This window comes from Monodelphis domestica, chromosome 1 (genome assembly GCF_027887165.1).
Source record: "Monodelphis domestica isolate mMonDom1 chromosome 1, mMonDom1.pri, whole genome shotgun sequence".
NCBI lineage: Eukaryota > Metazoa > Chordata > Mammalia > Didelphimorphia > Didelphidae > Monodelphis > Monodelphis domestica.
In genome coordinates, this window is record NC_077227.1 from 143,077,708 (window position 1) to 143,103,845 (window position 26,138).

A 26,138-nucleotide genomic window follows, 5' to 3' on the forward strand; every position below is an offset into this window, starting at 1 on the left:
TCATGTAGTGAGAATTAGGAATGAATAAAACCAAAGCAAAACACTTAAGTGGTGCTTACTGTGTATTAGGACCTGAAGAAAGATAGTCCTTGCTCTTAAGGAACTTTTATTCTAATAATAGAAAACAAGCCATATAAGTATGTGTTGACCTGGAGGAATGTTTAGGTCCACAAAATCAGGGATGGTGATTGGGTAATTGACTGACATATCCTTTCCAAGAACTATAATATTGATTTGGTTGCTGAAACAGAAGGGAGATGGCTTGAGAACAGTTGTTTGGTGGGTTTGAGACAAGGATAAATATCAGAAGACAGCTAGATATGTTCATCAATCAGAAGCCCAGAGGTAGGAGCTGGAATCCAGGAACATAGGAACATAATATCCAGGTAGCAGTCAGTTTAATGGACATCCTTCTTTCACTGATAAAAGAAGAATATCCCACAGCTGGACAACAAGAGTTACATAAAGTGAAGATGGGAATGCACCATTAGAGGGAATATTCATATCAGTGAAATTTAGAAAGTACAAAGAACAGCTTATAATGATATTGTGGTAGTGCCTGTGTGTGAGGTCAACTTGTGAAGTGTGCCAGTTTAAAATATCTTCTGGTGAATTATTTTGGAATATAATAACTTATATAGAAGATAATAATTAATATAACTTGTTGCAAAAGAGAATAAATTGACCTTCAAATTGGATAGTATCTACATTCATGTCTATTATAGGGCAATATAGAATATGGAGTACAGTCATTCTCATGGAAAACAGGCACTGTTTGATATAAAATAAATATATAATTTTTGAACAAGTTATGATCTCTTTAGGCCTCAGTTTCTTCTTCTATAAAATGTAGAATGGGGAGGTGGAATGAGATGGTTTATAAGGCCTCTTCTGGTTCTAATCTATGATCATAGTGACTTACCTAATGTAAATAATTGAGATAGCTACCTAAATGAACTAAATATTTTGTCATCTCAGAATATATTACATATAAGTATATATGTTTATCAATAGATTGTTTATATGTGAATGTCTATATGAATATATTGTATATTTATAATTGTATATATAAATATCCATATTTGTATGCATGTGTATGTGTAGATACATATGTTTATTTAATTCAGTTTGTTATTGGTATTTTCTTGGACTGTTAGATTGTGCCTTCTGTTTTCCTTTTAGGAGAAAAAATTTAGCACACTCTACTGTCTCTATCTTCTATAAAATGTTCAGATTTCATCGGCAAACTATCAGTTTGTATTCTGATTTAAACAGTGTGATACAGAGTACACAGATCTGGCAATATTTATGAGTTTTAATTTCAAAATTTCATCCAAGAACTTAACAAGATAGAACAAATATATTTAAATAAGTTAGCTGTTTAAAACTGTAGCTGGCTATTCCCCATAGGTTCTCCCAAAACTGAAGCATCTTTGACTGATACTTAGGCAATAGCTACAACAACCATTTGCTACACAGAGAACTGGTCTCAGTGTTATACATGAAAATGAACCTAAAGTGGGGTCCAACTGTGGCAATCAGTTTGGAATACATCCCAGGATATGCTGGCATAGAATAGCATGTAAAGAAAATTTGAGTGAAATTAGGAACTGGGAAGAAATTCCAAAAAATGAAAAGAAAACTTGATTGAGAAAGAAAAATTATATATTTCAATGGTAACAAGTTGAATGTCTGCCATGAATATCTTGCATAGAAATCTTTAGCTAAGAAAGAAATGGCCAAAGTGACTATCTAATATGCTTTAAATCAGTTCAGTGATGGGAGAGGTAAGCAAATACCGAGTTAGATATGTTGCATACCTAATTTAGCTGAATTAATTACAAATTCTTATCCAAGTAAAAACTGGAAAAATGATTTAATGAGGAGATCAAAGAAATAGTAATACTTTTAAAATTAAAAGTAAAAAATTTTTTTCAAACTCCAATAACTAAGTACAATGATATTTAGGTCAACTTTTTCTAGAAATAATTAAGACATTTATTATAACCAAAAGACTTTGACATTCAATTTGACCCAGCCTGTCAGCCTTTCATTTGTTTGACTTTGGTCCAAAAGGGCAATGCAACAATTTCAAAATGCAAAGCAACCCAATTGCCAGTTGATAAAAGAAATATAATAGCTTCATTACTACTTTTGTAGCAAAACAAATGCTAATTTAGAAAATAGCACCTTAAAATTAATATTTCTTGAGTCAGATAATTCTTTTAAAGGGGAAGTATAAAAAAAAAGTTTGATGGCCCCACCCCTCTTTGTGTCACAAACTATATGATCTCCTTCCCCAAAATGTTTAAAACCTTGAACTCCAGGAGAAAAGTTAGTTAGAAAGCTTGAAAAAAAAAAAGCTGACCAATTCATTACAGGGTAGCCCCCTCACATCCTTGCCTTACTCAGCAGTACCAAGTTTTCCCAAGAAGAATCACTGCTAAATTTGGTCACCCTGATATTTATTGAGGTGAGGTTTAGTTTGCCACTTGCCTCTAATAACTAAATTCAATTTTAGTTTAAGATTATAGTTCTGCTTTAAAGTTCAGAGCTGTGAATCACGTAAGAATAAAAATAGGAGATTCTAGGATACAATTCTTTTGTAAAGGATTGATAAGACTAAAATATTCTAATTTCATTAAAGTAGCACTAAAGAAAATAAGGGTGAGAAGGGCAGTTAAACCTTTAAAACTTTATAATCATGTAATTGATTGAAACATAGAAGATATAAGATTCTATTATGCTCCCTTTTTTATTATAAAATGATTTGGTAGATCAAAATGTAGCCTTCAAGACTCTCTTTCAACAAGTTATATTATTGCATATGTTAGGATCATACAAAATTACTTGACAGATACAACTATAAAAATAATTCTTAAATACTTTGAGGTTGTTTTAATTTGCATTATTCTAATGAAGGAGGATTGAGAACATTTTATATTATTATTGATAGCTTTGATTTCTTTATTTGAAAACTGCCTACATATCCCTTGACCATTTATCAACAGGGGAATGACTTGGATTCTTATAAATTTGATGTAGTTCTTTATATATTTGAGAAATGAGATCTTTTTCAGAAAATTTTTTATTATTAAAATTTCCCCATTTGGTGCTTCCCTTCTAATGTTGGTTGCATTGGTTTTGTTTGCAAAATCATTTTAAATTTAATAAAATCTAAATTATTCATCTTATGTCTTGTAATATTCTCTATATTTTGAATCTTAAAATTTCTCAGACTTGGTGAATGTTAAAAATTCTCAGACTCTACCTTAGAACATTTGGTTAAGACTATCCCCCATTTAAACAATTGAGGTACTTGATCAGGAATGTGAGAACTTTACATTACTCCATCTATACTTAAGCATACTTTAGGGGAAGATAAAGTTGTAAACTCCTTAGTGAACAATGAAGGTACTTAACTCATACTTATAGTGAGGCCAAAAGCCTTAAGCTAAGTCTATTTTTAGATCTAATACAAAAAGGTGCTAAGTACCTATAAAGGTCAGGAAACTTGCAAACTTGCGAGGGGCAAAGAGGTGTTAACTTAGTCAGAAGTTTTAGTCTACCCAGTGAAGTTGAGAAGTAAAGAAGGTGTGAATTTGAAAATTCCAAAGAAGTTCTTTGGAAAATGTCTACTGTGATTGGTAGATGTGAAAACTTAGGGGAGGTGATATAGGAGAAAATTCTCTTTAAAAGGAGGTCAGAAAAGCCTCTGAGGAGTGAGCTTGCCAAAGCTAAATTGGAGCTCAGACTAGTTGGAGTAGCTGGGTCTCTCTGAACATTAGAGTTTTGCTTGGAAGGATCTTGTGGTGAGTTGATAAAAGACTGACTGATCTCTCTCTTAAGGCTTAAGCCTAGGCTGGCCTAGCCCTTTTCTCATTATTTTCTCTTACTCTCTCTCTCCCTTTCATTAATTCCTTAATTTGTATTAGTTAAAATCTCCATAAGAACCCAGCTGACTTGGGTATTTCATATTTGGGAATTTTCCCATGGTGACCACTATATTTTTTATTTGAAACCATATTTCTATAGTCACAGTTTTTAGCAACCACTCTTTTGACTGTAACAATATCTTATTTGGTCAGAATTCTTTTCCTTCTTTATAGATCAGAGAGATAAACTATGCTCCCATAATATTTTTATAATATCAATGTTTATATTTAAACCATATAGGCATTTTGATCTTATCTTGGTATAGGGTGTGAGACATTGATCTAAATCTAATTTTTGCCATTCTGTTTTCCAATTTTCCCAGCAGTTTTTGTCAAATAGTGAGACCTTATTCCAAAAGCTGGGATCTTCGGCTTTATCTAACACTAGATTCCTGAGGTCATTTATAAATACTCTATTCCACTGATTCACCCTTCTATTACTTAGCCAATTCAAGATTATTTTGATGATTACTGCTTTATATTTCCATTTAAGATCTGGTGCTGCTAGGCCACCGTCCTTGACATTTTTTCCCCTTAGTTCCTTTGATATTTTTAATGATTTGTTCCTCCAGATGAATTTTGTTATTAATTTTCCTAGTTGTATAAAATAGTTTTTTTGGTAGTTTGACTGCCATGGCACTGAATAAATGAATTAATTTAGGTAGCATTGTCATTTTTATTCTATTATCTCAACCTAACCAAGTGTTTTGTAATTATGTTCATATAATTCCTGTGTTTGTCTAGAAAATAGATTCCCAAGTATTTTATATTGTCTAGAGCAGTGAGGGTGAACCTTTTAGAGAATACATGCCAAGACCCCTCAAGAGACCAACTGCCATGCCCACACCCTCTTACCCCACACAGGAGGAAGAAAGAACTCCCATTGGGCTTGGTGGAGAGGCAGATTAAGTGAGGAATTTCCTCGAGAACTGTAGAGAGAGGGAGGGGATTGGCCTGAGCACTCTGGTCCCCTCAAGTTCTGTCACCTATGAGCTGCCCACCTTACCCTAGTCAGGAGAGGGAGGAAGAACTCCCATTGGGCTGTTGAGCAGAGGGGCAGGTAAAGTGAAAAAATGACCACAGCACAGGTGAAGAGGGGGATGGCAGTGGCCTGAGTGCTCTATTCTCCTCCAGCTCTTCTGCCTATGAGCTACCCTCTTTACCCCCATGCACTCTTTTTGGGCTTCTAGACAGAGGGGTGGGTGGTAGGAAATAATTTCATCAAGCATGATGGATATGGAGAAGGGAGCAGCTCCACCTAAGTCCCTCTGCCATTTCAGTAATGAACTCTGGTGGGCATGGGAGGACAGTATGTGACCTTAGAGAGCACTCTGCATTCCATCTTTAACATGAGTGCCATAGGTTCACCACTATTGGTTTGGAGTAATTTTAAATGGATTTTCTCTTTCTAATTTTTGCTGCTGAGTTTTGTTGGAAATATAGAGAAATGCCAATGATTTGTGTGGGTTTATTTTGTATCTTCCAAATGTGCTAAAGTTATTCATTATTTCCACTAGCTTTTTAGTTGATTTTCTAGGATTCTCTAAGTATGCTATCATATCATCTGCAAAGGGTAATAGTTTAATTTCCTCATTGCCTACTTTTATTTCCTTCAATTTCTTTTTCTTCTCCAAGTGCTGAAGCTAGCATTTGTAGTACAATATTAAATAATATTAGTGATAATGGGCATCCTTGCTTCACTCCTGATCTTATTGGGAAGGCTTCTAACTTATCCCCATTGCAGATAATACTTGCTGATGGTGTTAAATAAATACTACTTATTATTTTAAGCAAAGGCCCTTTCATTCCTATGCTTTCTAGTACTTTCAATAGAAATGGGTGTTGTATTTTGCCAAAGGCTTTTTCTACATCTATTGAGATAATCATGTGATTTCTGTTAATTTAATTATTGATATTGTCAGTTATGTTGATAGTTTTCCTAATATTAAACCGGATTTGAATTCCTGATATAAATCCCACCTGATCATACTAAATAATCCTTGTGATATATTTGTTATAGTCTCTTTACTAGTACTTTATTTAAGTTTTTGCAGCAATGTTAATTAAGGAAATTGATCTATAGTTTTCTTTCTCTGTTTTGTTCTTCCTCGCTTAGGTATCAGCACAATATTTGTGTTATAAAAATAATTTGGTAGGACTCTTTCTTTGCTTATTTTGTAAAATAATTGGTAGAGTATTTGAGTTAATTGTTCCATAAATTATTGATAGAATTCACTTTTGAATCCATGTGGTCCTGGGATTTTGGGGAGGGAATTCATAGATAGCTTGTTCAATGTCTTTTTCTGAGATGGGATTTAAATATTCTACTTCCTCTTTTGATTATCTAGGCAATTTATATTTTTATACATATTCATCTATTTCCCCTAGGTTATCAGATTTCTTGTCATATAATTGGGCAAAAAAAGCTCCTAATAATTGCTTTAATTTTCTCTTCATTAGGGGTGAAATCACCCTTTTTCATTCTTGATGCTGATAATTTGATTCTCTTCTTTCGTTTTTTAAATCAAATTTAAAAATATTCTATTCTATTTAATTTTTTATAGAACCAGCTCCTTGTCTTATTATTAGTCCAATAGTTCTTTTACCTTCAATTTTATTCATTTCTCCTTTGATTTTTAAGATTTCCAATTTATTCTTTAATTAGGAATTATTAATTTGTTCTTTTTCTAGCTTTTTTTAAAACTTGCTTGCCCAATTCACTCATCTGCTTTTTTCTATTTTATCATATAATCATTCAAGGATAAGAATTTTCCCCTGAGTACTACTTTGGCTGTATCCCATAAAATTTTATATGGTGTCTCCTCATTGTCATTCTTTTGAATGAAATCATTGATTGTTTTTATGATTTGTTCTTTGAATCACCCATTTTGAGGAATTAGATTATTTCATTTCCAATTAATTTTTAATTTTCCTTTCCATTAACCATTTTGATTATAATTTTTATTGCATTATGATCAGAAAAAGCTGCATTTATTTTTGCTTTTTTGCATTTGGTTATAAAGTTTCTATTCCCCACTACTATGTTGGCAAACCTATGGAATACATGACAGAGCCTGCTGGAAGGGGTTGCTCCATTCCTCTTTCCTATGAACACCAGAAGATATTTCTCAAATGATCTGCTCCTTTGCCCAGCAGCCCAATGGAAGTGCTTCCTGTCTGGGGTAAGGTAGGGGGCTTATTTTTAGTTGAAGGGTTGCAGTTGGTGCACTCAGTCTCTAAGGTCTCTAAAAGGTTTACCATGGCCAACTTTTGGATATGTACCATGAGCTACTAAAAAGAAGGTATATTCCTTTTTTATTACTATTCAGTTTTATCTAGATATCTATTAAATCTAACCTTTCTAAAACTTCATGCACTTCCTTTACTACTTTCTTATTTATTTTTTTGAATGGATCTTGTTCTGAGAGGTGAAGGTTGAGATCCCCCTCTAGTATAGGCTTATTGTCTATTCCCCCCTTGAGTTCCTTTAATTTCTCCTTTAAATATCTGGATGCTATACCATTTAATGTGCATAAATGTAAAGTACTGATATTTCTTCATTGTCTATGCTACTTTTTATCAAGATGTAATTACCTTCCTTAACTCTTTTTATCAGATCTGTTTTTGCTTTATCTTTGACAGAGATCATGATTACTATCCCTGTTTTTTTGTTTGTTTGTTTTGTTTTGTTTTGTTTTTGTCTCAGTTGGAGACCAATAGATTCTGCTCCAGGCTTTTGCCTTTATTTTGTGTGTGTCTACCTGACTCGAATATGTTTCTTGTAAACAACATATAGTAGGATTCTGCTTTTTTTAATTCATTCTTCTATCTGCTTCCATTTTAGGGGTGAGTTCATCCCATTTACATTCATAGTTATGATTACCATCTATATATTCCCCTACATCTCAATTTCCTCTTTTAATCCTGCCCTTTCTCCTTTCACTCTTTCCCTGTATATCAATGTTTTGCTTTTAATCACTACCCTCCTACCCCCCTCTTATATTACTCAACTTCCCCAAAACCCCCTTTTTATTCCTCTCCTACTTCTCTATAGGGTCTTTTAATCATCCCCACCCCTAATTTATCTATGCCTTATATTACTCCCCTCAACACCACCCCCTTTCTTATTACCCTTCTACTTCATTATAGGGCAAGACAAGATACTACACCCCAATGAATCTGGCTGTTCTTCTCTCTCTGAGCCAATTCAAATGGGAATAAGGTTTAAATAGGGACAAGTTAGAAGCCTTCCCAATAAGATCAGGAGTGGAGCAAGGATGCCCATGATCACCTCTCTTATTTAATATTGTTCTAGAAATGCTAACAATAGAAATTAGAGAAGAAAAAGAAATTGAAGGGATTAAAATAGGCAAGGAGGAAACTAAACAAAATCTTTTTGCAGATGATATGATAGTATACTTAAAGAATTCTAGAAAATCAACTAAAAGATTAACAGAAACAAACAGAAACAAGATAAACCTACATAAATTATCAGCATTTCTATATATTTTCAACACAATTCAACAGCAGGAGTTAGAAAGAGAAACTTCATTTAAAATCACCCCAGACACAATATAAAACATTTAGGAATCTATCTGCCAAGACAAACACAGGAATGATCTGAACATAACTACAAAACATTTCACAAAATTAAAAAATATATCTAAATAATGGGAAAATCATTAATTGCTCATGGGTAGGACAAGCTAATATAATAAAAATGGAAAAATTGGAACACCAATACACTGCTGGTGGAGCTGTGAATTGGTCCAACCATTCTCAGGTCAATTTAGAATTAAGAGAAAAGGGCTTTAAAAGAATGATCCAGCCATTCTACCCTTTGATCCAGCTATACCACTGCTGGGTTTTTACCCCAAAGAGATAATGAGGAAAAAGACTTGTACCAAAATATTTAAAGTCACACTCTTTTGTGGTGGCAAAAAACTGGAAAATGAGTGGGTGTCCACTGATTCGGGAATGACTGAACAAATTGTATTATCTGATGGTGAAGGAATACTATTATGCTGAAAGGAATAATGAATTGGAAGAATTCCATGTGAACTATAAAGACCTCCAAGAACTGACGCAGAGAAAAAGGAGCAGAACCAGGAGAACATTGTACACAGAGACTGATACATTGTAGCACAATCAAATGCTATAGATGTTTTTATTAGTAGCAATGCAATGACCCAGGATAATCCAGAGGAATTTAGGAGAAAAAAATGCTACCCATATCAAGAGAAAGTACTGTGGAAATAGAAATGCAGAATAAAAACCTATGATCCATCACATGGTTTGATGGGGATGTGATTGGGGTTTTGATGTTAAAAGTTCACTCTGTTGCAAGTATGAACAACATGGAAAATAGGGTTTGAAAAATGATGCACATATAACCCAGAGCAATTGCTTGTCAGCTCTGGGAGGGGGGAAGGAAGATGGATGATAAAAATTATGAATCATATAACCATGGAAAAATATTCTAAATAATTTTTTAAGAAAGAGAATGAAGTTTAAGGTTTACCTGTCACCACCCTCATCATCCCCTCTACTATAATAGTATTTTACCACCATACCTTTTTATATTATGTTATTTACCCCATTTTATTTCTCTCTTACCATTTCTCTTACTATAATCATCTTTTTCATCCCTAGTTTTTTTGTTTTTTTTTGCATATCATCCTGGATAGTGCACTACCACACCCTCCATCTAAGTATACTTCTAATTATTATGGTAATGATATCAATTTTTAAAAGTTAAAGATATCATCTTTCCATTTAGGAATATCAACAATTTGACCTTATTGAAGCCCTTAATTTTTTTTCTCTTTCTTATTTACCTTTCCCTGCTGCTTTTGAATTTAATATTTGGACTTCAAATTTTCTGTTTAAGCTTTGTCTCTTTCAGGAATGCTTGAAAATCTTCAATTTCATTAAATGACCATATTCTTCCCTGAAAGAATATCATCAGTTTTGGTGGATAGGTGATTCTTTGTTTTAAAACTAGTTCCCTTATCTTCTAGTATATCATATTACAAGCCTTCTAGTCCTTAAATGTGGAAGCTGTCAGATCCTGAGTAATTCTCACTGTGGATCCACGATATTTGAATAATTTCTTTCTGCCTGCTTGCTTTTTTCCTTGGCTTGGGAACTCTTGAACTTGGCTATAACATTCCTGGGAGTTGTCATTTGGGGATTTATTGCAGGAGGTGATCTGTGAATTCTTTCAATTTTAATTTTACCTTCTTGTTCAAGAATGTTAGGGCATTTTTCTTTGATAATTTCTGATAACATAATGGCTAGGCTTTTTTCTTTCTGGTCATGACTTTCAGGTAGTCCAATAATTCTTAATTTTTTTCTCCTAGATCTATTTTCCATGAGACATTTCATATTTTATTACATTTTTAAATTCTTTTGATTTTGTTTTATTCTTTATTTTTATGTTTTATGAAGTCATTAATTTCTATTTTCCCAATTCTATTTTTTTAAATCCTTACCTTCTGTCTTAGAATCAATACTGTGTATTTGTTCTAAGGCAGAAGAGTGATAAGGGCTAGGCAATGAGAGTCAAATGACTTGCCCATGGTCACACAGCTAGGAAGTGTCTGATTTGAATCTAGGACCTCTCATCTCTAGGCTTGGCTCTCAATCCACTGAACCACCCAGCTGTCCTGCTCCCCTACCCACATTCTAATTTTTAAAGAATGCATTTCTTCCATGACCTTTTGATCTTCCTTTTCCATTTGGTCAATTCTACTTTTCAAGAAACTCTTTTCTTCATTGGATTTTCTTGCCTCTTATCCCAGTAAATCAATTCTGTTTTGTAAGAAACTCTTCTTCATTGAATTTTTCTGCCTCTTTTTTCCATTTAACCAGTTTCTATTTTAAGATATTATTTTCTTTTTACATTACTTTCATTTATTTACCCCCTTTTATTCCCATTTTCTTTGACTTATCTTATTTGATTTTTGAATTTCGTTCTTCTAGTGCTTGAGATCAATTTCCATTTTTTTTGAAGTTTTACAAGTGGTTGCTTGACTCTTACCATCCACCATTGATTGTAGGCTTTACTATTTGGCACCATAGAAATTTTCAAGGGTAAGGAGTTTCTTTTGCTGTTTGCTCATTTTCCCACCCCCTTATTATTATTTTTTTTTGCCTGTGAACTAGGAATTCTGAAAGCTGATTCTGTCTCCTTTGCTGTTGGCTTGCTGGGATTGACATTGTGAACTATTTTAGTCCTGAGTCTAGATCTTTCTTGTAGCCATGTGGGCTTGAAAGGGACCAGCTATGGGTTTCTAGACCCCACTGTGGGCTGGTGTAGGGCCTGAGAATTCAAGGGGTGGGTCTGAGGTGCTCTTTTGTTGATGTAGCCCACCTGATACTGAATTTGGTCTGTGCCCAGTTTTGTAATATGGTACAATAAATGGGAGGTGGTTGTCCAGAACTCCTCTATATGCAGTTTTGCTTCTGGTTTCCTCTTATACTGTGAAAATAAACTAACTCTCTCTCTCTCTCTCTCTCTCTGTTTCCCCCTACCTTTCCAGGTGTGTTCAGTGGGAGAGCCCCCTTACTCTGTCTTGCTGTTGGTTTTTCATTCCTGTCATTTTGAGACACTTTTTAAAGATTAGTTTGGGAGCACTGTCAGAATGGTTTCAGCTTTCACCACTACCAAGTCATCATCTTGGCTCTGCTCCCCTTTTCTATCATTAAAAATATACTTTCTGTCTTAGAATTTTTACTAAGCATTGGTTCTGAGGTGGAAGTGAGGCTAGCTCTAAGAAATTAGAATTAAGTGACTTGCTCAGGGTCACACAGCTAGGAAGTATCTGGGGCCAGATTTGAACCCCAAACATCTTTTCTCTAGGCTTGGCTCTCTATCCACTGAGTCACCTGGATGCCCTTGTTCCCCTCTGTTTGTGCATAAGATGCTTAATAAATATTTAACTAAATCTCTCATTGCTTAGTTTCTTAACCTTGACCTCTAATTTTTATTTTTTTTTTATTTTTTGCCAATTCTGGCTTGCTATAAGTGACTTTTTTTAACCCTTACCTTCTGTCTTAAAATCAATACTGTGCATTGGTTCTAAGGTAGAAAAGTGGTAAGGTTTGGGCAATGGGGGTCAAGTGACTTGCCCAGGGTCACACAGCTAGGAAGTGTCTAAGGCCAGATTTGAACTTAGGACCTCCTGTCTCTGGGCCTGGCTCTAAATCCACTGAGCTATCTATCTTCCCCCCATAAGTGACTCTTGAATAAAGTAATTTCAATTATGTGGTAAGGGACCTTTCTGTCTATGTAAAACTCTTTCACATAACTATATTAGTGTTTAGTAACCTCATGGACTAAAAGTATAACAAACCTAGTTTTATTATAGTGTCCAATTTAGCATTCTCCACTTATCAAAGGGAACTTATAAATGGGGATGTGGGGTAATAATATAATTATGATGAATGATAATTTTTCAACAATGCTTTTTCTTTTTTTATTTTCACCTAAAAATTACAACATTTTGATGACAAAGTGAAAATTCTAATGGAACAGCAGAAAGAATCTTTCTTTGGATCAACAAGTGCATTTGGATAAAATAAGAGTTAGTTTAAACTTGTTGTTTAAGACACAATTTGTCTTCCAGGATTTTTATTTTCACATGACCATAGGTCCAAAATACAATAAGAAAATCTATTTACATGGCCTAGCCTAAGGCAGTGAGGATCTAAGAAAATCTGGTCTCATCAAATTTCTACTCCCAATTATTCAGACTAAAGGGGTTGAATTAGCTGTGATGGGATTCCAGAACACTAGGTTCTTGGCCAAATCTAACTTTCCACCCGTCTGAAACTTACTGAACACCATTTTGGATAACATTATTTTATGTAATGAAATCCACCCAATAATTAATTTTAGAGCATTCTTTTCTATACAGACAAACACCAGCCCTGATTTTGTAACCCTCATTGTTACAGTAATGTAACCCTAGAGGCAGAGAATGGGCTAAAATACAGCTGTATTCTCCATCACAATGATAATGTTCAGCCAATTGCCACTATGACTCACAGTGAAAAATGCAGGTGGGAATCAAAGACCTTCTGCTCACTTCCTGAATTGTTTTTGGTTGAGTTTTTGTTTGTTTTTATTAACTGTCACCAATATTATGGCTAGTTCCTAATAGATCTAGTGATGGGGATTTGAAAGTTCTGTCACTGGCAAATATATAAAGACTATTTGAACTATTCTTCTAGACCAATCAAGACTGAAAAACATTAGATTTTTCCAGACAACTATAGTAAGCACCCTCTTCCTTCCTCTGGATTCTTCTGAGTTTATTGCAGGGTAATCCATAAAACTTAGAGTCAATGATATGACTCTAAATGTAACAACTGTAATTGCTCAGTTACTGATGAAAAGTTATTCGTTAATTGTAATAGTCCAATTTAAAAGAATCATTATAAAACATAGCTCCAGCTTTCTCCCTTAGAAAATAATTGTTTAGATGATGTGAACCAAAGAAAAGTCTGCTTTTGTTTGTGCAGAGGATAGAAGGATAAAGTGCCAGAAAATGTAAGTCTATTACTGAGGAAGAATGTACAAAAGGGAACATGGGTAACTTGTTATACAGGATGTTAGGAAACTAATGTCTGAACTCACTGCATTTGGTAACAATTCCCTCCAAAATCTCTCTTAAAATCCTGCATTGTTTGATGATTATTTCCACAAGGAATTTTTTCATGTTGTTAGTTATAGGTATTGGACATATCATATGTTGTCAGCTCAATATATTCAGCAAAGGGAATTTGGTCCTGTTAGTTTATGAACTGCTGGAAAGAATTCTCTGTCGTGCAAGTGCTAAAAAAAGGTAGAACTAGGCCTGGGCATATTGAAATTTCATAGGATTGAAATAACACTGAACAAACCTCTCCAATATTCAAGGAGTATTTTTTATCCAGGGACCAATCTGATTCCAAATTATATATAGGTATCTCTTCACCCACCTCCCTAGTGAAACACAAGGACCACTGAAGAGAGCATAGTAACACTAACCACTGTTTGGAATAGGAAGTGAAGAATATTGGATCCAATTGGAGCTGGAGGAAAGAAGGAAATCTGAAATCTAGAACCTCATGAATCAAGTTAGAATTTGGCTGGAATACCAGTGCTAAACTTTTCTACAGTTGTGAAAAAGTGACCTAGGAACATTAATAATTGATTAGAAAATAATAGACATCCTCAGTCTAATAGATGGAAAAAAATATTGAGAGAAGCAACTCATCATTTAGATTTTAAATTTCCTAAAAGGGCTAAATTTTTTAAAAATTCCCCAATATTTCTAAAGCATTATGGAATATCTATAAATATCCTCTATATTAAGTTTTTAACCTGGATATGATAGTATAATATACCAACTGAAGTATCAGACCAAGATATTTAAAAAAATAAAAAAGGTTTCTTGCCAGTTTATCGTCTACTAGAGTGGGGTTACCTGGGTTACCTGCATGTTCAAATCTGTCTCCCATTTGTACTGGGCTTTCTCCAGCACTCTATTAGACTTTTCATTTTTAATATATATTACAGGCAAATATTTCCATACTTCACACATCTGGATAATTGCTTTCTTGACTTCCTGTTCTGGGGATTGAGACATTTTGTTTTAGTTTGAATTACGTTGGGGGGGGGCAGAAATCTCCTTTAGTATAGTTTCATTCTCCATTTTCCATTTTTCTCCTACATTCTACTTCCATCAACCCATAAATACCTATATATCTTCCCATTTGTCCAAAATAAACCACACTATCCAGGGATGTAATTCAGTTCAAGTCTTGGAGTAGAACAAAAGGCAAATTTCCCTAGGCATGCAATCAATCATACAATCTTTCCCAGCTTCTAGTTTTAAAAAATACATACTTGTTCAATGTTATGTTCTAGCTAAAAACATCCATGGTTAGTTTTTGCAGGTGTTTGTTAGAAGAAACTGCAAATAATACTCTTCTTGTAGATACTGCATCATTTGGAGATGAGGTTAAATTATGGAAAGTGTATTCTGACATGGGCTCAATAGTAATAGGAGAGTGCAAACTTTTCTATGTGTGAGCTATTAAGCTGTCTTATTCCTTAATATACCATTTAATGACAGTCATTTGGGATATCATGAATCCTCAATTGCTTAGCATTATTAATTATAGCCTGTTCCCTTCTAAACATGATAAGAAATCTGTATTGCTGGAGGAGATTCTACTTTAAACTTAATTGGAACTTGAAAAAACTTCTAAGCTCATGACATTCTGCTGATAGCCTTTACATTGCCTATCTTATAAAAGTATAGATTCATTTGATTCTGCCAAGGCTTTTGTTTCAAAATCTTTTAGATCCTGTGTGTTTTCTCTTTAAAAATGAATTAATTTTTACAAAATTCTCTCCATCCTCTCCCAAAGTGCAAAGTTTTAAATATTTGGTTCTGAATATTTAGATTTGGGGCATTATTCTTTCAGCTAAATGTGCTATTGAGGCCCATTTTTTATTCATCTGGTCATTAAGGTTTTTTTAAAAGTGCTTATCATGTGCTAGGCACTCTGCTAAGTGATAGGGATACAAAGAAAAGGCAAAAACATTACTCCTCTGACCTTGACATGCATATATTTGAATGAGACCGTCAATATGGAAATAACTAGATATATTCAAGATGTCTACAAACCAGAAGAAGATACTTGGAAAGGAAAAGGCATCAGCCACTCGAGTGGGGCTCAAGACTGGAAAAGGCCTCCTTCAGAAGGTGAAATTTGAATTAAGTCTTAAAGGAATCTAGGGAAATTAAGAGAGATATGAAGGGGCAAAACAATTCAGGACACTATGCCTAAATATTAGCTCCAATGCTTCCCCTCTGTTAATTATTTCCTCTTTATCCTGCATATAACTTGCTTTGTGTATATTCATTTGCAAGCTCTTTCCTCCATTAAATTGTAAGAAACTAGAGGTAGAGATTGTCCTTTGCCTCTTTTTGTATTCTCAGTGGTACTTAATCAATTTTTATTGATTAATTGATTGGAAAATTTGATTTGGTCCTTGATTCTGGGGCTTGAATTTAAAAGGCATGTTGGTGAGTGGCCTTGAAGCCAGGAAGATCTCATTAGCAAATAACTTTGGTATTAAAATAATGCATCAATAAAATTTTTGTGTAACATAATGGAGGGAAAGCTGCCTTAGAAACAAAGATGATCCAGTTCCAAGTCCCATCTCTTATAGATCCTGTGGAGGAGTCCTAGTTGTAAGCTGTATAAAAGATGACTTGGTAGAAAAAGCTTCTCAATAAAATGAAATCACAGGTCAAATTAGTTCTTCTAAATCCCATTCAGCTCAAAAAAGATCTCAAATTTATCACAAAAATAACTCTTTCCATTAAATTATGGAACAAGAACAGTTGAATCATCTACCTTGCTTCAGGTGCACTATGGCATTATATAAAAGCTAATAATAACCTCCATAAAAATCTTGCTTTGAGGTCTCTTTGTGGATTAGAAGTGACTGCTTTTTTTTTCAAGAATATGCCATTTGAAGAGCAATCCTGGAGATGAAAGGTTGCATCTCTTTGTTTCACCTACCCTTTTTTGTAATCCATAGAACAGTGAGGGAAAACCTCTTAGAACATTTTAGAGACTGTATGCTGCCCTCCCTCCCAGCCTTACTGAAGGTAGTGGAGGGAGAAAAGAGAGGGGAGAAGTTTGGGTGCTCCACTCAAGAGAGGGAGTAAGCACTTGATTTGGGCTGCTGGGCAGAGGGGCTGGGATGAGCAGTGGAAGGGGGAAGGAAGCAAATCTGCAGAGTCCTTCTGCCTTTCTAGTAACTAACTCTGGTATGCATGGCATGCTATCTTTGGCACATATGTCATAAGTTCACCAATACGCCCCTAGACTACATTTCATTTTTTCCCCCATGATCTCTTACTATCTTCCATATCATATCTGGAATGCTTTCCTACACACCTCCATTATAGGCTCAAATATAACTCCCCTAGAGAATACCTTTTCTCATGTCTTCAGTTATTAGTGCCCTCTCCCAATCACTATGTAATTCTTTTGTATATATGATATATTTTACTTATTTGTACATGCTGAATTTCCCCCATCCTTACTGGCATATAAACTCCTTGGAGTCAGGGACATTCTTACTTTTGTTTTTGTATCTCCAGCATCTAGCACAGCTCTTTTCATATAGTGAGTGAGAGAAGAAAACCCAGAGACTTTCTGGAAATGAAGAAGTCAGGAGTGGCAGCAAAGATTCCAACAGTAAGGGGGGTGCGCTGAGATTTGGAATCCCGAGGAAATGAACCCAGAGAGAGGCAGTTGGAGCCAGGGCTCAGGCTTTGAGACAGTTACTGAGAAGGTCCAGTCTTCAACTGGGTCCTGATCCCAAGAAACTTTCTTTCATTCATGAACTTCTGATTTCTATCCCCCTAAAACCCCAAGGAGTGGACAGAGACTGAAAAAGAAGACTCCACAAGAGGAATCATCAGTCTCCTCACCTGAACTGAGAGACCTGCTGGACAGGGATAAAGCCAGGGTTCATCACTCTGAACCCCTCAGGGGCTTGAGGCCATTAAGGCCAAGTCACCTCAACTTTGAGGGGAAGGGTTTAGACAACTAGGGACTCCTCCTTCCTCTTCCCCTTTGCCTCGATCTACTATCCTTTCCAAACTTCATCCTACATCCCTGTTACATTACAATAAATTCTGTTATCTACTACAACTGGTTAAAGACTGAATAGAGGGCAGTTACAACTGGGGGTAGGGGAGTGAAGTGATCTGTCCCCTCTAAAGAAAGAACTTTGCTGGGTAGAAATGGCTTAGTTGTGGGGAATAACAAGGCAGGTTTAGTGAGGGGCCATCACAGACTGAAGACTGAAAGGGGGGGGGGGACCAGAGACTCACCCTTCTTCTCTTTCCCAGCCAAACTTTAGTATCAGATACCCCTCCTTTGCCTTGCCTTGAGGGTGAGAAGACTCCATCGTCTCTCTCCCCCTTATACCACCAAATACACTCCTATATAGTATATAGTAAATGCTTATTGATTGATTGAATCAAAGATGAGGCTAGCAAAGGTTTGGGTTACTCATTACCAGGCTGCTTTCACAGTCATGAGTTTTTCAGTCATAGTAACTCTTAAAGACTATCTACCAAGTTGTAAAGGAGACCTAAGGAAAATACATGCACTGATGAAGTCACAGATGCCTGACACATGATTTAATGGTTAGTATATTTTTAAAGAAAAAGATCAAGAAAGTAATTTAGTTAAAATTTTAAATTAGTCAGCGATAAGGCCTTTTTTTACATGTATTTTAATATATCTTTATTATTAAAAATTATGACTAGGGGCCTTAAATTGTGCAAGTCATTTAACTATCTCTTTTCTTTTGATGGTTTCTGGTACTAGGATCCCAAGATTAAATTCAGTCCTAGAAGCACCTATAGGGACCATCAAGTTCTGTGGTGTCAAACTCAAGTAGAAACAGTGGTACACTGACTTAGAAAATAATACATGTTTATATATTTCTTTTTTTATTAGTACATCAAAATAAGATAATATTCACATTTACTCTGGTTCAGGCTGTACTCAGGGTCACAGAAAGCCTGTGGGCCATATGTCTGACACCTCTGATCTAGGCCAAACCCATCCTTTTATAGTTGAGGAAACTGAGTTCACCTTTTGTATTTTCCTGCTTATTAGTATTGTTCTTTCCAACTCTTTAACTTGTAGGATTTAGGATGTTAAAACTACATTATTTTTATGACTCTTGCCATCTCACTCTACTTTCATTGATTTGACTTTTCTGCTATGTAATCCCTGCTATCCATCTGTATCTAGACCTAATCCTACTCAGTTATACGTTGCTGTTACTAACATCCAAATTCTTCTGCTAAGTCATAGAAATTACTGGTGGGAAAACTCCCAAAGTCTCTCTCATACAAAAGAAATGATCTCTCCAATTGTTAATGTAAAAAAATTTGACATGACTTTCTTCATAGAATTCTTTCTAAAAAGTGAAGTACAACATATTCTAAAGCATCTAAAATGGGAAACCATGGCCTGGCCTGATTTAGTATCATGTCTACTTATATAAAGAGGGAGCCTGGAACAGTGGTTAAAGTTGGCCTCAGAGCTAAGAAGTCCTTTAACCTCAGGCAACTTCTTCAGATTAGGTAACTGAGAAGGTGTTAACTTGTTTTGAGAGAGGGAGTTTCCTCATCAAGGAGTCCTCCATTTCCTTGAAATGACAATTCTAGTCCCCTATCCCTATATGTGTGTACAACACAAAATTTTTAAAGTGTATCACATTCAATGATTTTCCCTATCTAAAAGAAATGCAAATAGAAGATATTTTTTAAAGTGAACATTTACTATAAGCATTCTTTTCATTAATAATAGAATAATAGCTATAGCTATTAGAAAATTGATGAGTATCCACAAATTTATGAGTAGTGGCAGAAGTGGTTTTAATGGGTCACAAAGAACTAAGCATTTCAGACTTAATATATAGAGAAATTTAGGAATATATTTCAAATATATCATGTTTTATTTTTATTTAATTTTCAAAGACAATGAATAGTTATGTTGTAAACTAAGAGCAAATTAGTCTCTGTGTCATAGGAAAAGATGAAATGTCTTGAAGAAAGCCTCTCTGTTTTCAGTTTATGAATGCCTCAGGAAAAAGCCCTGAGAAAGTAATCTGTATGCTTAGGCTCAAATCCCAGTTCTACAACTAACTGCATGAACCTAACAAAATAACTCTTCTGGGACCTCAGTTTCTTCATCTAGAAAATAAAAGGAATTATTAAATCCTTTCCAGCTCTAGATATTATTATACTAATAAAGCATACAAACCCATACCAAGGAAATGAAGAATGAACTGAAGTGACATAAAGGAGAAAGGAAGAAAGGACTAATGAAGAGTAGGAGGTATAGTTCCTATGAGCCTTTTTCCCTACAGGAGGCATATGTAACTTCTAAAGAACAAGCTTCCTGTGCTTCTAGGAATAATAAAGATGATGTATAATTGACATTAGGAAAAAAATCACTCATTATTGGCAAAAGAAATAAAATATATGTTATGGTCATTAATGACTATACTTGGGAACACATGACCCGTAACCTAAAAATATCAATTGGGAAAGTTATGTTCCTGCAGAAAATCTCTGGGATGTGACAGCCTCCAAATACTTGTCAAACATGAATTACTTTGTCTTTGTAATTCATTTTGGAATCATTCCTTTAGAAATGTACCCAGAAGTTCAAGAATCAAGTATGTTGTAAAATATTATTTGTTATAAATATCTTTGAGTCTGAATTCTGGCTCAACTACTTACTTGCATGACCCAAGATTAGTTGTTTAATCTTTCAAAGCCTTAGTTCCCCTATATATAGAATGAAGGGATTGAATTAGATGTCCTCTATCATCTTTCTGGCTTTAAGTTCTATGATCCTATGACTTAGACATATTAATTATTGATTGAATTACTTTTGTCATAGTGGAGATTATAAATTCTGTATGAATGGAAACTACTTCAATATGCAATGAAGATAGCACTTATATTTTTTAAACTTTTTAACTAATTAAATTTACTTTGACATTATTAAATAGATTGATTCAACACATCAAATGTTGTGGCTTTTCAGACACTTTCAGCAGAATCCCACCTTTTATATGATCATACTGTGTATTTAGTTTTTGTGCCTCCTTTTTTCACTTTTCAGTATTTCATAGTTTTCTCATACTTTAGATTGCTGATACATGTTTATCTTAATTGTATTAATGTCCTACATTATGTAAATATGACAGAATTTATTGGACTATTCCCTAGTTGTTGGTCTTTTAGGTAGTTTTCCTTTATCTCTCATTATTAAAAAAACAATGCTGATATAAAAATCTTGGAATAGGTAGTCTTTTAAATAACATGCTTTGAAGTTATATTAAAGACATTTAAATGATTGGGTTAAAATAGTAGCTAAGGTAACCATAAATAAGTCACCATATCTCCCTGAGATTCAGTTCCTTCCTCTGTATAATGAGGGAGATTAGACTAGACTTTCATCTTTCAGATCTCAGATATGATCCAACTTCTATATTAGTTTCCAAAAATATTCATTTGCATTTTTATCAGAGATAAATGCATGTACCTACTTTTCTATGATCTTTACAACACTGCCTTTGGTCTCTTTTAGTTATTATTTTTGGCAACCTAATGGATATGTATTAGTTCAAATTTCTTTTATTTTTTATCTCTTTGATTATTACTGAGGATGAGGATTCCCTTCTCTTTTTCCTAAAAAACATTAGAAGAAGCAAAATGGGATATATAATAAGATAAGCTATTCTTATTTCTTACCCAAAGACCTAGAGATCATTTGTTACTTTTCACATTTTACAATTTTAATATTAATTAGTTATAGTCGCTAACTTCGTGTTGCCAAAAAAAAAATAATAAAACTTAGCTGTATCAATATTTTCAGGGCCACAGCTTTCTATAGGTTCCAGGGAGGAAAAAGCCAGCAAGAAAAAAGCATAATAGGACAAAGATTGGTTTTTCCAGGGATTATTTTCATGCTAAAATATCTCTAGTTTTAAATATGGCTTTTGGTGTTAATCAAAACAGAGTGGCATGTTAGAATATACTCATTATATTATTCTTTTGCTTTACTGTATAAGTAAACCACTTGATCACCCATACTTAAAAATCTTTAAGTAGAGAATCTGAAATAAATTATGCATGGTGGTCCATTAACTATCAGTTGTCTCTATGGTGACAGTTTTCTTTATACTGATAAAGCTTGCAAATAAGTCAGCTAGTATTTGGTCACTTTAAGTCTGAAATTTTCTAATCTTGAGGAGTTTAGCTGGTCAAAACCTAACTGGTCAGTCAAACTGATGCTTCTTTTTTCTAACATTAAAACCAGAAATTCAACAGTGATCTCATATTAGAACCATTGGTTTAAAGAGAATATAGGCATTTGCTAACAAAACTTCATCCCAGATACTGTATTGTGTTTTTCCCCCCAAAGGAATTTATTCATCAGAAAAGGATGAAATAATATATTTTTCTTAATCATTAGACTACAAAATGCAAACAAAGGCATACTGCTATCAGTGAAATTTTTTGTTGGTCTTCTCTTTCTCTCTCTCTCCCTTTCGATATCTTTAATGTCATAACAATCCCTAATGATTCAGAAGACACCAGCTAAAATTCTTTTGAATGATTTTGCTTTAATTTTTTTTAATTTATTTTTGTTTTTAATTTTAATTTATTTTAATTTAATTTAATTTTAATTTTAATTTTATTTATTTTATTTTATTGTTAATCCCCTAGCACTCAGAGTAGGTCATACTCTGAAAGCAATTGAGTAGATGCTTAATACTGTCTCAAGGTGAAAAGGGTACTCTGGAAAGAAAGTATCCTTTTTGCTAATGTTAATCTCCAATTACAAGGTCCTTCTCTCTATCTTCTGCAGAAGTAAAAGAAAGAGGTCAATGGGAGTCAGAAGTTGTCCATACTAATTATTCTCAAATTTATTTGTTCACTGAACTGCTTTGGCAAAAAAAAAAAAAAGACAACACCCTCAATGAAAAACTAGTCCATCTTACTTCTATTTCCAATGGAACAAACTTACCAGAGTGAATAGAGAATTCAATGCTAATTTTCAAAAAGCTATCAATAAAAAGGTTTCCTAACTATTATTGGTAGGCACTCATTTATGTCCAAACAAAAATATTGAATGAATTATATAGTATCATGTAATACATGTTAAAATATTAGACAATGCACCACCTAGAGGGTCTTAGTGTTCAACAGTATTCTCTAGACCCTATTTTGAGAAATAATTATATTTTTATTAACACCATTGAAATGCATTTGCCCTAGAGAAAATTATTGCTGGGAAATACAATTACCTATTAAGAAATGTCAGTATTAGAAGATGTCCATCAGGAGAGGAGATTTATCAATGCCCATCCTGTTTTAGATGGTGAATTCATCTTCAAACTTCATACATGTTTATCAGATTTAAATAATCAAATAACACAATTTCCTTTATTTGATTTGATTAGACTATATATGACATATAATTGGAAGATTCCTACAAATGAGAAAGTTATTGTTTTACTCCTTGGTGGGACTTCAAGCATCCTCTTATTAAATTAAATAATTCTGAGCCAATAAACTTACTTAAGACTTTAATCATGCATGGTAGGTTAAGGTAAGACAAAAAAGAAAAAGACATTAGTTTTAATTAAAAGTATTTGTTACTGTCTGTAATTGAGCACAATTAGTATATATATGCATATACACATGAGTTATAGCCTTCCAAGATTTTAGCTAAAAACTATCAAAATATGATTGAAATTAAGTAGTCTTATCTTCTGATATGCTGAGCTGACTGTACATTTATTTGATCCAAAATAATAAAATGGGAAATTGGAGGAAATTTCATACATATATATTTAATGTACAAAGAAGGAAGGTTTTATATTCAGTATATTTATGTGCACTTGTCTATGCAATATGAAGCTATGAAACAAATTCAAATAATATCCTTTGAATAGTTAAATTTTAATATGATATCCAAAAAGTTTCCAAATTGGGCAAAAACTTCATTGAATTTAGATTCAACAAATTTGGTTCAAAGCTTTTTGGACACTGTATTACAAATGTAAGAAACTATCATATTTCTTCAGTTCTCAGAATTAGATGTCAGTATTATTATGGTAGCTAAAACATTAAACATAAGAATGACTTTCCTGAATTGCAGACAAAAGAATGTGAAGGTATGTAGAGCCTATTAAGTCAAGGAACTCACACTTATTAAGCCACATACCAAGCATTGTATTAAGCACTGGGAATACAAATCCTGCCAAAAGAAAGTCAGTGGATGATCTGCACAAGTAGGCTTATCTATGTTGATGAACAATGGGTCCATCTAAGAATCAAAATAAACATTAAAGCTAAATGTTACTGATGAGGAAAAATAATGTACATGTGAAATAACACTAATTATAGTTATTTGTTTATCCTCTTGCTAAAGCAACTAAACTTTTAAGGCAAAATTCCTTCTTACACTACAGAAATGCATATAATATCACAATGGCATCCATCATTTACCTTCTATGTATTGTTTAGTAACTACAGTGATATCTATTACCAAAATCCCCCTTCTTAAGTAGAAGCATTGAAATGGAATAAATAAATTTGAAAATGATATATGATTATACTCTCTTGCACATAGCTTTTCTGTGGCGGGAAACTGGACTTCCAAATTAAGGACCCAATTGCCATACTCTGTGGGTCACTTGGGACTTTACCTTGAATATTATTTTTTCAGTGAACTGTATTTCCATTTAAATAAACTCCTTGTTCTCTAGGAAATACATTTCTAAATACAGTATAAAAATCCCAAGCTGCCAAAATAAAATTGTTTCTTTTATGATATTTATGTAGATTCTCTTGCTTATATAATTAATAGAAAGAAAGCAGAGAGCCAATTCAGGAATAAATACAAAACATTCAGTGGCTTTTTAAAGGGACCTTGTTTCCTGTCAGGCAAGAATTATAAAACACTGAAAATCACTTAGCCTTTGTGTCCCAAAGTTTCATTAACACTAAAATGAGGGGAGTGGACTTAATCAGCTATAAAGTCACTTCCAATGAACATTTTATAAGTTTATAAACTAAGAGGAAAGGATTCCATTGGGTCCTGAGAAGCATTTTTTAAAATCTGATATAAATTTTAGAAGCTGAAATTTAGTCTATTTATTTGAATCTGCCATTTTTATCAAAAATTAGTAAATACACTTAAAATTTTGGTTTTATTAGAAATAATTTTTAATAAATGAAATTTAGAAATAGGAATATTCTTTTAGTTGAAATGTAGAGTGAATTTTAGTAATCTTTCACTTATGGGACAAAAGATTATTTCATTCCTAAAGATGGTGTCCAAATAAGATAACCTCCCCAAAAATAGTTTTTGTTGTCATTGTTGTTTTGACTTTAGAAATAGGTGAAGGGCCATGAATTCAAGACCAATCATAAGGATAAAACTTTTCCTTAACCATAACTTCTCACTTGTTTATGACCAAGTTATTGCTATTTACAATTTTTCACTTGAGAGAGCACATCAAGCACATCAAATACATTCTCAAAACTAATCTCATGTGAAAAAGAAAGAGTTCTAAAACCACTATTTTTAAATACAAATTTGGTATTAAAATGTATGTCAGGGTGACAATTATATTTACAAAAGCATTTTAAGAGGTAGAACTAACAAGAGTATAATGCTTACTTGTGGCCCAGCTCATGAGCAATTGTAAATGCCAGGTTGAGACCATTGTCTTCTGCAAGCACACACTTCCTCTTAGCACTGCATACTCCTCCCAAATATGCAATTCCTGTAGAAAGAAAAACATGGAAAATACATGCACTTTAGAGTTTGCTTGGCACTGCCTCACAAAACTGCAATGAAAATTGTCTAAAAGTCAATGAAGACAATAATTAACAAAAAATGAACAAATGCTTGCAATACAGAAGAATTATGGTTCATAAAGACCAACAGGCCAAAGTATTCTTTGTTCTGAAATTTCATATTGAAATTTATATATGTCAGTGCTACAAAAAGTAGATATATCTACTGATTCTAGGATTTAAGAACATATAAAATGATGAAGGCCATGGAAGTATCTTCCTAAAGGAAATTAAGAGAAAGAAAGATGGAGAAGGGGACCTAGGAACTTAAACTTAAAATATGATAGTTGGAAAAAAGAGAGAATATACTGCTTACAAATATTTCAAGGGTTATTATGAAGAAGAATTGAGTTTGTTCTGCCTAAACACAAGACAGTACTACTAGGATTAATGAGCAGATATTGCAAAGAGGCAAATTTAGTCTCAATATAAAACAACAACAACTTCCTAGCAATTAAAGCTATTTCACAATAGCATATGTAGTAGAATCAGTATAAATCTTTTAAGGATAAGAAATGGCCAAAAAGGAAAAGACAGGTCAATTGTCAATTAACTTATTCAGTTATAAAGTAAAACTGTGACAGGACTCTAGCCTCTACATTCAGATTATGTCTCCTCAAATCTCTTTCATTGATTCAATATATCCCTCCTAAGCATGAATGTCTAGCAAATTTCAATTCATTCTCTTTTCTCTTTCTTAGTGAGCTCATCAGTT

General features: G+C 33.7%; 1 protein-coding gene across 2 annotated transcripts in view; it reads right to left on the reverse strand.

Annotated features, from left to right (window-relative positions):
• The window catches only part of ADAMTS17 (ADAM metallopeptidase with thrombospondin type 1 motif 17), a 588,524-nt gene that overhangs the window by 280,173 nt on the left and 282,213 nt on the right, over window positions 1-26,138 (reverse strand). For both annotated transcript variants that reach the window (XM_001372954.4, XM_016426268.2), the window contains exon 8: window positions 25,245-25,350. In XM_001372954.4, the coding sequence (XP_001372991.2) occupies window positions 25,245-25,350 (106 nt within the window). The remainder of the gene's footprint in view (window positions 1-25,244; window positions 25,351-26,138) is intronic.